This window comes from Brassica oleracea, chromosome C4 (genome assembly GCF_000695525.1).
Source record: "Brassica oleracea var. oleracea cultivar TO1000 chromosome C4, BOL, whole genome shotgun sequence".
Lineage (NCBI taxonomy): Eukaryota > Viridiplantae > Streptophyta > Magnoliopsida > Brassicales > Brassicaceae > Brassica > Brassica oleracea.
The window spans coordinates 16,523,838-16,538,343 of record NC_027751.1 but is presented as its reverse complement, the minus strand read 5'-3'; the positions used below and the strand labels follow the sequence as shown (position 1 = coordinate 16,538,343).

Here is a 14,506-nt window from a genome sequence, read left to right as displayed (position 1 = left end):
TTTAAATTTAAAAAAAAAATCTCATCTACAAATAAAGTAAAAAACACTAAAATGATTATTTAAATTTAAATTTTATGTTTTTAAGCACGAGTCACAATCTAATGTCATTATAAAAAAATGTTTTATACATTTAGATGAATGGAAAACCAAAATTGTTTATAAACATTAAAACGTTATTGTTTGTTACACGATTTTTTCGTAGATACAATAGATCACTGAATAGGTACGCCAAAAGAAAAGAAAAGAAAAGAAAAACTGTATTCTTGTTCGTGTGACTGCGGGTTTCATTGTAGTTACCGGAACCAGCTTTTAAGAAATCCATAGTAAATTAAATTATGGCGTGAGTACTTAACGAAAGTTACATACATATAATTAAACAAACGGTAGAGCAAAAGAAAAGTACATTTTTTCAAAAAAAAAGAAAAGAACTTGAGATTACCAAAAAAAAGAAAAGAAAAGTACTTGATTTTTTTGTATCTGCTAATACATTTTATTTGTTTTTATTCCACTATATTCATTTTCGATATGGTTTGTAAAAAGGAAAAAAAGCTCTTCAATAATCCATTGTTTTTATTTGTATATATATATTTGCACTTATTAGGGTAGCCTTAACTCAAGTATCTAGTCTTATATTGTGCTAAGAATACTAATCGAATAAAATTGTTACTATCTTTTGATTTGCACAAAATTGAAGAATTATCAGTCAACGTAAGAAGGCCTCTTGCATGTTAGAAACTGGTAACACTTGTTGAAAATACGTGACAATTACAGTTACAATTAAAATGGTGATTCTTCTTTGTCTTCCATCTAGACGCCACCTAGAGAAGAAAATAAGAGACGAAAAATATGTCAATCCAATGGTAGAATTGTATATAATAACATTCCAAAGAGTAGTGAACAAAAAAAAAAAGCGAACAAAAAAAAAAATACATTCCAAAGAGTAAAGAGCGATGAATAAGCCTTTTTCAGTCCAAAGTAAAAAAGTACGGGCGTTCAATCGAGATTTTGGTTTTGTTTTTTTCTAGTGAAGGTGATTAAGTTAATTCATTTAAGCAATATAAAGTTTTTCTTAAACATCATTCATTTATATATTTAAGCAATATAAAGTTATAGTGTTGTTCTCCGGCTAACTCTCTTTTGGTCACTGTTGCTTTTCTTGCAGGGTCTCAGCGTTTGCTTGGTACTTGGGCCATCTAGGATGAAATTGTTGTTTCTTACAATCTGTATAGCTTAGCTTTAGTCATAGTTTTGGAGCTGGATTAAACCTGTTTGTTGTTTAAGCGTCTTTTTTTATTCTTTTTGGGACATTTAGCCACCCAATTGCTTTATCAAGCAGAATGGGATTCAAGGTAGCTTGTATCAATTGCACATTGTTCATCAATGAAATTCACATTTTATCAAGTTATAGTTAATTTTTTTTTGAACTAAGTATTTCAGTTTTGTTTAGAATAATAGATCGTTTTATCCTGATTGAGAAGGAGAAATTTGACGTACCGTAATCTCTTGTTGTCTTGCATTTGAAGCATTCAACCCTGCTAGCGTAGTTATGAACCCCACAACCGACCCTTGGACAAACCCAATCGCCAGTTTTCCAGCCGGGAGGACAAGCCCCGGCATCATTCCCGTAAGCAACCATTTGAGCTCCGTAGTACTGATCTGTATACTCGACTTTGATCATTCCACATCGATAGCAACTTGTGCGGCTTGCGTAATTGTGACTCCCACAATTCAATGCACCACAATACCAATCACCAGCCAAAACCTCAGTCCTGTTGTACAAGTACGTTGACACATCTACCCCTCCAAACTTGGGGTATCCACATTTCTGGCATGCTTCTCTTTTTTTGAAGTTTGCGTGCTGACACGCCCCACATAGCCAGTCTCCTCCAGTCCAGCTCATCTTTCTATATATAAGTCTCTAAACACCTGAAAAGTTTACTTATAGTATTTAGCCAATATACTCAAAAAGTAAAATCTTATATATATGAAGGAGACTGGATTTAAAGAGAAGGCCGAACCTGAGAAGACACAAGAGACTAGTAAGCTAAAGGAAGTGGTGGAATTGGTTGTTTGAGGAACATGGCTTTATATAAGCATTATAATGAGAATGTATATTTAGGTAGATGCTGATTCCATCAACTTTCTCTGCAACATGAGGACATTGTAAAATAAGTTAAACTAAGAAATTAACACGGATGAATTAGCCTTGTGATGTGGCGAGGTGGTCAACCAAATACATGGTAGTGTTCGGTCGACTCGGATTCGAGTTGTCCAACTGCGGTTTCGATTATAGTTGGCCAGTATGCCTTTAATAGCAAGAATTCTCAAGCTTCACAGGCTCCGGCTATTATTTTGAGCGTCGGCGAAAGATCCCGTATATTCATATATATTAATTAAAAGCTTAAGAAAATATCATAATTTTGAATTGTTTGTAATTTAATTTTCAAATGTATCAACTAAAGTTTCTGGATGATCCAGTCATATTGGGTTTGTGGCACCATTATCATGTCCATGGGATTAGGAAAATATTTTTACGTTTCTACATTCAAACATTACGGTCGAGAAGACATCGGATGCCAATTTAAATAAAAAAGTTGAAACTCTATTTCACGTGAAGGAAAAGAACGTTGATAGATAAATTAGGAGGGAAATAACGGAAGCACCATTGAGGGCTTAAAGTGATTCTCAATTGCATTATTGTGGGTAAAAGAGAAGATGATGAAGGGGTATTATTCTTTTCTGTTGCCCCCCAATAACCATTTGTTCCAATTCTACCCTTCATTCGTGTCCCTCCATAATGGATTTCGACATCTTATATATTATCCGTTTCGTTTTATTATGTTGTGAATTACAATATATATAAACGATATATGGATGTTTAAGTTAAACTTTTTGACCAAAGAAAAAATGTTAAGTTATGCCGTGAACATTTTACCATTTACATGAAAACCCCAAACGAGGAGAAAATTGGCACTCATTCATATCTCAAAGTCCAAAGATCATTTACCCATCACATAAAACATACATTAAAAGTAACTAGGAAAATTTTAATAACAAAAAGTCTTTTTTTTATAAGAATGAGATCGACCTACTGAATTTTATTACCGGTTCGAATGTAAATACAAAAGCTACGATTAACACATGATACAACAGAAAATATCTCTACAAAAAGATATATTTTACCAGATTTTTTTAAATGTAACCTACAAAGATCTTTTTAAACAAAACAATCAAATACACGATCTTAGAATCTCTCACCTAGCCTTTTGTGTTTTCACTCATATTATAAACTATGATAACCCACTTATGTCAAGAATACAATTGCAAGTGATAAGCCTAATACGCAGCTAAAGACCCTCATGGTAGCAAGTCGAGTAATTCTCATTGAGTTTTCTTCTCTAAAAAAAATCTTCAACAACTTTGTCTCCAAGTAACATCTAGGTCAGCTTCAGATAGGGTCCAACTTCGGTTTCCAAGTCAACGGCTCATCAGATACATCTCAATCATTCCATTTGTCAAACTTGATGTAGCTGTAAATCCTGCACTTCTAACTAGTCCAAGTTGTTCGTCAGATCTTTGCATCTTTAACCTTCCCTTTCTAGCTTTGAATACTCCTTAAATACATGCATAGATCTGCTTGCTAAACACATAAAACTCTTTTGTTTTTTTGGTAATCAATTATCCCTCTTTTTAATTCTAAAATATTATGTTTGTCACTTTCTTTTAATTACATGGGCAATATTATACATTGCCTCTGGAAATGCCTATTATTTTTTTTACCATAAATGATGTGTACAATATCTTGTTAACAAGGATAAAGGAACATTCAAGAAAAGAAGAACAAAGTTTGTTATCCAAAAAAGATAGATGAGACTCCCCCGGGTGTACTCTTCTCTTGCATAGGGCCATATGGGACAGCCATAACGCGACCAGTATTAAAGTGTTACAGAACTATATATACTAAATTCAGTTAGAATTTATTCTTTATTATAATGCCGATTTATTCTTCTCTCACTTTTATTCTTTTTCTTCAATTATTCAAAAGCGATTAAATAAATACCAATCAATGTTCACTTACGCATGTCTAAGTTCATTCTTCCCTACATGAACCGGTTCAAATTAAGTTCAAATAGCTGTTACCATTTCGAGCATGAATTCTCTACGTTATCCTAAAATGTCCGATTTTAAATTCTTGGTGTCGGCTACTTCAACATTCACATGGCCTTCTCAAATTGGAAATCGGAAAGACTAAAAGTCTTAATGGCAACATGCTGAACAACTGTAATGCGGTGTTGTTATGATGTGGTGTTGTTTGTAAACCTAAACATTAATAAATTTATTTATTATATTTTTATAGCAAATTTTCCAAAACAATTTAAAATAAGTTTTTTACTAAAAGTACACATAAAATGAGTAAACGGAAATTTATCAAAGAAATAAAAGATCCTTCTATCTTTACTTTATAAATATAAATATATATTTAAGCAAATAAAATTGGAAAGAAGAAGTTTCAGTTCAATTTTTTTTTTTTTTTTTTTTCAAAATTTTATTTTGAAATCCAAAAATTATAATTTGAAATTATTTTTTTAAAATTATTATTTTAAATTTTAAATATTACTATATTTTTTAAAAAATCCTAAACCCCACTTGTTTAGTGGAATTTTATTTTTTGTCATTTTATCTTTTTTTGTGCTATATTTATGATGAAAAAAAATTTAGTACTATCTTACGGAACTTCTCTACATTTTATAATTCATTTTCCTAATACGTCATAATAGTGTATTTTAAACAATAATTATTTTCTTTTCGTATTTTCCGTATATTCATGGTGTATAGAAAATTGTGAAAATATCATATATCCAACTTCTTTATTAAGATTCTGTTACGTAGTTTTTTTCCTTTGCTTAACAATTCTGTTACGTAGTTTTTTTTTGATAAAATTTCTGTTACGTAGTTTTAGGCTGGAAAACATACCTCTCCTTGTCTGAAAACATTCTTCTTCCTCCCAAACATTAAAAATACACAATTGTCATGAGAACTCATTCATTAGCCCAAGATCACATGGTCATCCATTGAAATATTACATTGGTTAAACGTACTAAGTATTTGGTTGTAACAATCCGATAGCTTTAGTTTGTTTCCTCGATAGTCAAATCAATTAAAAACAACGTTTTGCATCTTTTACCAAAAAAAAAAAAAAAACAACGTTTTGCATCTGTTTTTCAAAAGACACAGTATTAGATCACTGTCATAGTAACGTATCCGAGCAAGGTTACTTTAAGGAGGGAATGTTAACTAAAGCAAATTGGGTTGCGGCGAGATGAAGCTGTGTGTGCTTCTTCACTCAGTTGTTCTTTGTTCTTTTTATATATGTTTCTTGGAAGAGAAGCAAGCTTACATTTTTGTATAATAAATTGACAATTTTGAGATGACAAGCCAAGTGGAATCCTTAACCAGTGAGTATGACCCGCGTACAAAGGATTTGATTCTTGTGAGTTTATATATCTATTTTTGTAAGGAAGTTAATAGTCTATTTTGTTATACATATTATACAAACGGGGTAGATATCAATGTTTGATTAATAAAACGAGGTTGATGAAATAAGACAGAAAGACGTTATATGCCTTGAGCCAATATCTCATTGTGTATGGGACCATCCTTTGATAATAATACCACGATGAAAGCATAAATCATCCTTCTAAGTTAGTTCGGTTGACAAAAACAAAGTACAGTTAGTTCGGAAATTTCTTTTGATGAAATCTAAGCTAGAACAAAATATAGTAGTTATTTGTTCGACGTCTTAATTTGGTCTTGTAACGTTTTGAGTTTCATTCGTGTTTAATAAACAGAAAAGAGAGTAAATAAAGTTCAAGTTTATAGAGAAAAGGGAAGATTCTAGCGTGTTGACACCGAGGGGATTCGATAAGAAAGAATCAAAATTAATACACACAAGATGTGTCACAAATTGCATATATTCCCGATGGACTAAGTATTACATCAATCTCCTCAACAAGTGTACATTGGTCGTGACTTTTTCCTTAGATTTTTTGGGGGTTTTTACATAGACAATGCAGCGTAAGGTATAGTAGAACTGTTTATATTACATATACAATTGATGTGAATATTCCTTCTCTATGACTCTATGCTACTTTATTTCTGTTGAATATTCATTTTTGAAATAATAATAACTAGGTTAAAACATGCGCTTTATATTTTATGCAATCTGAGATATTCCAAAAAATATTATTATGTATAAAAGATATCTTATATTCGTGTGTATTCTTTTTTTATGTAATAAAATGAAACTTGTTGGACCAACAACAAAACTGATTCCAACTGATGGACCATAATACAACAAAAAAACTTAGTTATTCAACAAAACTAACTCGAACATGATGATTCATATAAACAAAGCTTGTATGGAGGTTTCTATAATCAATACAATTAAATTGCTAGTTCTAGGTCTAAGTGTATGGATCAGAACACAATGGTACAATTTAGGGTTTTGTCAGTATGCTGAGAACAACATGGATCGAGAAAAGAGATGAAGCTATCGGAGTTGTCGATTCGTTCATGGTTAGATTGACACCGGTGTTAGAACTATCCGCCTAGGAGTGCTTATGCACTAACACACATGAGATTAAAATTAGGTGTCTATTGATCTCAAAGGAATGCGTGATTCTTATGCGCTTGAAAGTTGAGGAAGCATGACAAAGATTATTTCAACCATGACTTAGAGTTGGAAGTGGTAAGTATTCTCTTACAGGTTTGGTTGATGTATCTATATGGAGAAAAAGTTCAGGTCTTCATGGAACATAGGAGCGTTAGGAATACTTCCACTCAGCCGGAATTGAATCTAAGAGAAAGAAAATGGATGGAAATGGTCACAAGCTAAGATTTAGAGATAGCCTACCATCTGGCTAACTTAGTGGTGGATACGTTTAGTCACATGAAAACAAGTGTCTTGGTAGAGAAGGAAGCAGAAGCATTGATTGCAATGCTTTGAATGTTGCAAGTGAAAGTGTTGACATGTGAGACGGTTGATATAGGCGAGGAAGCGGCTGGTCAAGCTGATTTGCTGTTTTGGATCAGAGTGGTCCAAGGAGACAATAATGTGTTAGTTAAGATGATTGAAGATGATGTTGTAGGGTACTGAAAACCAATAATGATATGACTATTTCAGTGGACTAGTGTGTGTCCCAAAGGATAACGAGTTTAAAATATGGTAATGAAAGAAGCAAATCATTCTAAGTTCACCTACAACTAAGGGCGACATGTATGTACTATGACCTTAAGCGATACTACTATTGATCGGGGATGAAAATGTATTTTGTGGAATGAGTGGTTAAGAGTCCGATATATTAACTGGTAAAGGTAAAGTATCAAGTGCCAAGTGGGTCGATGTTAAGTTACCAATGCCCGAGTGAAATTGAAATATGATCACGATAGATTTTTGTGAACAGGCTACCAAAGATAAAAAATCTTCATGATTCACTATGGCTTATAGTAGACTGTTTGACTAATAATGCACATTTCCATGCAATTCAAAAGGGAAATGTGGTAGATAAGTGAGTTTAGCAAGACATGAGCAAGATGGTGAGACTTCATTGGATTTATGTTAGCACCATATCAGATCGACATGAACAATTCTCTTTGAATTTCTTGATTGCATTTTGAAAAATATTGAGCACTCTGGTGCATTTGAGTAAGACTTATCATCTAAGGATGTACTGATCGTATGAGCGGAGAAGTTAGAGGATATGTTTCAGCCTTGTGTTTTGGATTTTGGATACAATTTGGAAGAACCATTTGCGATTGGTACATGAACAATTTCAACTCAAATATTAATTTGTCCACGTCAAGCCCATTATGTTGGATTAACCTGGGGAGGAACAAAATGTTCAGCTCGAAGTGATAAAGAGAAAATGAAATGGAGGAAACTCAAGATCGACAAAAGGTTATGTGGATAAAATGAGAGAGAAGTTAAGGTCCAAGATAAGGTGTAGCAAAAAAGAGTTAATGTACAAAAATATGGACTTGGCTGTAAAGATGGATACGATGCAATAAAGGTACATTGAGCAGTACATGATCATTGGACTGACTAGCACAATGACTTATCATATGGACTTGTTTAAGGAGTTCATTCATCCTATGATATGTTCCACATGTTTCTATTAAGGAAAATTGTAAAGGATCTAGTGTCGATTGTTCCACTATTACATGAGGACTTGAGGTCAGATTTGTCAGCTCATTGACTACTTATCCATGTTTAAGGCTTCTAGTTAATAGAGTATCAAGGAAACAAGATACTTTGGTAAAAGAATAATGTGGGGACAAGATCAGATTCGAAAAAATATAGAAAAGTATATGCAAACAAGATGAAAGCTGCATATAATGAGTTGTTCCAATTGCAATGTGTTCAACCATTGGTTGATGCGGATTCTATGACGAATTCATTTTAAATGGGAGAGAGCTGTAGCGATCCGTTCCCGGATTATTTTGATTTTATAGAAAAAATGGATCAAGAGAGGTTTTCCTGGAAAAAGTTTATTTTTCTAACTGTGGAAACACTTGAAGTCGTGAAGGTTGGATTTAACAATATGGATTTTCAACTAAATATTGAATGTTCCTTTAACACTTGAAACACCATTGGCTCCGGCTGGGTGACGTTAAACTGATCATGGAACAATCGAGGTCTAAGTAACGAAAGAACAAAACCGCATAGCCAATTAATAAAAGTTTGGCGTGTTCCAAGTAAGACAAGTTTTACTAGCTATCATTGTGGGATTATACAAAAAGACTGTCAGGTCTGCATGAATCAACTAAAGAGAGTATCATAGAGAATGAGTTAGAAAACTGGCAGCCAAGTCTGAAAATCCTATAAAAGCGAGCTTGAGTTCTCATTTCTCTCAGAGACAAGACTTAGAGATAATTCAGAGCATGAACGAGTTGATTGAGAACAAAATTCGAGAAGAATCACCAAACAAGGAGGAGAAAATGAGTTTTTTTTCCGCATGAAAACATTTTCAGAGCCTTCAAATTTGTGAGATTCAGCTAAGGTGTGGACATGATTTGTGGCAACTGATAGTTTATGTTTTAGCGAGTTTTGATCTTTCTATTCGATTTTATGCGGTTAAGTAAGTTGTTTATGAAAAATTCGTTATTTGTTCTTTGAATGTAACTTTTCAAGGATTGAAGAATGTTTTTCACATTCTTTGGATTATGCATGATAGATTGTATGTAATAAACTTATGTTTAAGTTGATATGCTTATAACATAAAATTGATGATAATTAGAAATGGCATGCTAAAAATGGTTACAGAAGTGGAACTAAATAAGGAAAATACATAATTGGACGAACCAGGATAAATAATGAAAGTATGTTTTGGTTTTGGGCTGTAATTGATATTATGATTGAGTTTTGGTTTCGGGCAGTGTATGTTGTCTTTGGTTGTGATGAATCTTCAGGTCGTAGGTTGACTTTTATCGCAGGTGGGCTATGGGCCCTGACAGATTTTCAGGACGTAGGTTTCTACATGCACAGAGGTTGTTACGTGCATATGTTGGTTTCAGCCGTGATAGACCTTGGGGTCTTAAGTAACCTTCGGTCACGACTGTTGAAATGACTGTGGTCAATAAGTAGTACCACAATATCTAAGAAATGAAATTATAAGAAAACAAACTGTTAGGTTGTTTGAACGGAATATGTAAATATGAGTATATTAATTATCATGTTGTATGTGGGTGGTTTTGAACTTCCTCAGTGAAATGCTTTCTTTTGTGAAATTAGCAAATATTGATTACTTGAACTGGAGATATTCATTTTACGCTAACAAAAGTTGTATATATCATAAGTATATACAAAACATAAAACCAATCTATGATTAATCTTAGTGTAATTTTCAGACTTATCATAATTTGAAATGGATTATGCCTAAAGTAATTTTTTTAAAACAAAAATAATTAATTGAAATTATAACTGCAATTCATATTAAAATTAGAATATAATTATGTTACAACTTTTTGTTGTTAAAAGGGATATTATTACGATTATGCTGCATTTTAACCCCCCAACTTCTACTCCGTTAGCACGCAGAACCCTCCGTTTAAGGTGTCGTGATTTATAGGCAGAAACCGTTAACACATAACGATGCGTTTTATTTAAGAGAGTAAACAACAAGTCTTTCACCCCAGTCACACATAGAGAGTAAGAAGATCAATTTCATCTATGTTCGATGTCGACTGGTCATTATTTTTGACATTATTTTACAGGGTGAAGATTTTTATTGTGTGAGTGAAAGAGTGTAAGATCGATGGATATGGCACCAAGAATACCTAGAAACTGCCAATGTGAAGCTACGAATATTGTGTTTACATCATCAACAAGTCGCAATCTAGGACAGAAATTTTATCGTTGTGGTCCAAACCATCTCTTTAAGTGGGTTGACGAAGCATAACTTGAAGAATTTGATGTTTTAGCCAACAAACAAGCAATGATGTTAAATGATTTGGCAAAGATAAAGCAAGACTTTGTTGAACGATATTGATATCTTGTGAATTTGCATGATTTTAACTACCATTTAGTGTATATATTAATCAGTTAGAGTAGCTTTTAGACACCATTAGGTTGCATTTGCATTCATGAGTCATTATTAGGTGTTGGAGTTACCAATTGGAGGTTTTGGAGAGCATTATGGAGTAAAAGAGGTCAAGAATGAGCCAAGTCAAACAGAATATGATCCAAAGGGCCGTAGCAGGATGAGGTGGTCTCTACGATCACCACAATGTACACAGCGAGTTAAGACAACGACTTGATGACACCGCTAGTCACAGGAAATCATCGCACCAATTCCATGAAGCTCAAAGTGTTACAGCGGGGTGACGTAGCAGCTTGCAATGGTGGCTGTGATCATCACGACTTCAGCAGCGGGCAGACAGAGCTGCATCATCAGGCCGCTAGAGACATGACACATTGTATCAGTCCCACGAAGCTTTGAAGTCTTGCAGCGGCCAGTTCACAGCGATAGCACGAGGCCGCTGTAATCACAACGAAGCTGGCAGCGGGTTTATACACCGGCCGTATGAAGTCGCCAGTTTGTCACTCCAGTTCCACGAGCTTGAAGTGTTGCAGTGGGGTTTTGCCAGCGGGCTGAAGAAGCCGCTGCAGATGAAACGAAGACAGTAGCGAGGAGACACAACGACTTCATGAGACCGCTAGGAGCAGAGCAAGCGCAGCGACCAAGCATAGCAAGATGAATAGGCCGCTGTCGGCACCAAAGTTTGTTTTTTATTATGTTTGACCCAATATTCTTGGGCTGGCCCAGATTTTTTTAAGGGACCTATAAATGCTCTTTTAGACCAAAAAGTTGGACTTATCTTGTTTTCTATTTTAACACAAACCTATTTTGGTGAAAGATTCAATCTTTATATTCTCTTCATCTTTATATCTTGTGTTTGTTGGATTATCTTGATCACTAATCATGATTAACCTTCAATTATTATTGATTCTTGGTTTTATTATGTATATTTGTGAGTACTTTTTGGATTGATGGGTTAGGATGATTAGAGTGATTAAGTGAAGATCTAGAATGTTTAGTGTTAGTTTTATCTATTTCCTTGCATGTTGAGTGCTCTTAATGCTAGTATACACTACATGAAATGTGGGTATTAATAGTGTCGTTAAACGCTATTAGTTTGTTTTAATAGCGTTCCCTAAAACACTCTGACAGCGCCCGTTATCATAGGTCCGAACCTTTTTGATAGCGGATCTGTTGTATGCTATAGTTAAGTAAACGATGATAGCGTTATTATCTATACAATTGTTAATAGTTATAATAACGAGATATAAATGTTATTCAAACTCATCAATCTGATTTTACCTATAGCAGTTTGTTATACATAGATAGCAAATGTTTCATGTTATTAAATTGTTTTAAATCATCCAAATATTTAATTAAATATAGTTACAAATGGATTTTATTTTTAAATTATTACTTATTTTGAATATTTGTAATAAAAACAATAAATCATATTATAAAAACTAACAAATCTTCAAATGTTTAAAAACCCATAATACATTTCCTTGTTTACACAAACAATCAACACCTATCAAACATACTATCAATCTACCACTAACAATCCTTCACGATCATCCCTAACATAAAAACTATCATCATCAGAAGCTTCACCACCCAGATCATCGACTTCTTGGACAGGCAAAGGTGCAACACCTAAATCTTCTTATGTTTCCAACTCATGATAGCCTCTAGGTGGTGCTCTCATAACAGTGTACCAATTAGAATTATCATCTTCCGTAGAGTAGAAAACCTGTTTTGCTTGAGAAGACAGAATGAACGAATCTTTCAAATAAGCTGCTTGGTTCATATGAAGTTTAACAAGAGTGAAGCCATCTTCTTCCTTCACACCATGCCCTGTGTTCGCCCAATTGCATCTAAACAGCGGTACTTTGAACATTTGATAGTCCAAAAGTAAAATCTCCTTTATCACTCCATAATATGTAAGCATATCAGCAACTTGTCTCATATCTCGAACACTTGATCTACACATGCTAAATGCTTCATAAGTTACTCCACTGTTTTGAGTCTTCCGCTTAACCGCATCCGTATGAAACCGCTGGCCCTTGATGATAAATCCTTTATGTGCTAAGGCAACATTTATTGGTCCAAATGCCAACCACCTTATCTCTTTTGATAACTATTTGTTGAGTCTGAATAAATCTGCCGCATGAAATTAGAACATGATCATCAAGCTAAAGTACTAAATTGATTATCACAACATAATCATGAAGCTAACAATATATACCAAGACAACCAGTCATCAAGCTACAAGCTAAACAATACTCATCAAAATATTAAAATCTGGACATGTTCATCAATCTAACAAGCTGTATAAAATAATAATCAAGAAAAATAGTTGGAGTTGGAAACTTTTTTTTTACCCCTTGTGTAAACTGCTCAGTATGGTGTTCCCACCTTAAAGTTTCATTTCTAGCACATCGAGCATCATTAGCTTGTAATTCTTCCAAATGCATCCTGATTTTACATTAAACAACAGTTTAGAAAAAAGAAATTATAATTACAAGTAGATGAAATAGAAAGAATAACCTCTTACTCAACAAAGGGATCCATAGATGCCATGTTCATTAGCACATAGCGATGAGCAATATCTGTATCTTTATCTGTAAGGGTAACCTCTACTCCCTTTCTGCAGAGGTCGACCTTCAACCACGATTTTATCAGCCTCAATATCTTCATTACGATTAACTGCTTCTTGAACTGGTACTGAATGTTCAAGGAACTCTAAACAAAATGCAACGCATTCTCCAGCTAAATACCACTCAGCCATACATGCTTTTGGCCTTGCATAATTCTTAACAAAAGCCTTTAGTGTTTTCATGTACCTATAACTCAATTAAGAAATATTAATATTAGTTTCCACATCATTGTCGGAAGCACATAAATTGAAGCAAATAAGTACATAAAACCTTTCAAATGGATACATCCAGTGGAAGTGAACTGGTCCTCGCAAGCGTGTCTCTTTTGATAGATGTATTGAAAGGTGGAACATGATATCAAAAAGGGATGGATGGAAGAAGCGCTCCATTTGACACATTGTTTCCACGAACTCTTTCTCCATTGATATAAGTTTCTTTGGGTCAATGATGCGTTGACACAACCTGTTGAAATAACTGTATAGTCTGTTAATGGCAATTCTAGGACCCCTATGTAACAACCCTCTTAATGCAGCTGGTAACAAATTCTGTACTAGCACGTGATGATCATGCGACTTTAAACTACCTATATTTGAACCATCTCATCATCTTCCAACTTTGATCTTTTTCTTTTACTTTCCTTATCTAGAGGTCTTCCAAAATCATTCCTAAAAGCTTGTAGTGTCTCATATATTTCAGCGCGAGTTTGTATCCTATTGGAATTCCCTTCCTGAACAGTGTTGTCAAACCAAGCTTTTTTATATCTGTAACGATGATCAGGTGGTAGTCTCTTTATATTTTACATGTAGACAAACTTACGGCTGAACTTAAGCCACCTAGAAGGTGTATCCATTCCACATACATTACAGGCTTGTTTCCCCTTCACTTTACATCCAAAAAATGTTCCTAAGCCTGGATAGTGTTGGGGTCGAAAACGGTTGCAACGAAGTTAACGTCAAAAACCCCGAAAAAGAAAACGTAGAAACCTTCTTCGACAAATACTTCTTCGAAATAGATTCTTCTTTACGAAAAGCTTTGCGGAAGAAACACGAGTCATCGGACAAGAGCTCGAAGAGGGTCGCTACGCAGAAACCGAACACATGTTCCGCTCGGTCGCTACGTAGCGACCGAGCTCGAGCCAAAGCTCGGTCGCTACGTAGCAACTGGGCTCGAGCCAAAGCTCAGTCACAACGTAGCGACCGAGCTCGAGCCAAAGTTCGGTCGCTACGTAGCGACCAGCATTCGTCCCGCTCGGTCGCTACGTAGCGACCGAGC

The 14,506-nt window shown here is 34.4% G+C and overlaps 1 protein-coding gene across 1 annotated transcript; it reads right to left on the bottom strand.

Moving 5' to 3' along the window:
- Positions 1–547: 547 nt before the first annotated feature.
- LOC106340139 (zinc finger Ran-binding domain-containing protein 2) lies at positions 548–2,076 on the bottom strand. The gene is made up of 3 exons (XM_013778999.1): positions 2,019–2,076; positions 1,495–1,926; positions 548–818 (listed from the first exon to the last, which is right to left on the bottom strand). Exons 2-3 carry the CDS (start codon positions 1,898–1,900, stop codon positions 808–810), a joined length of 417 nt encoding a protein of 138 aa, XP_013634453.1. The 5' UTR covers positions 1,901–1,926; positions 2,019–2,076; the 3' UTR covers positions 548–807.
- Between the last annotated feature and the right edge of the window lie 12,430 nt (positions 2,077–14,506).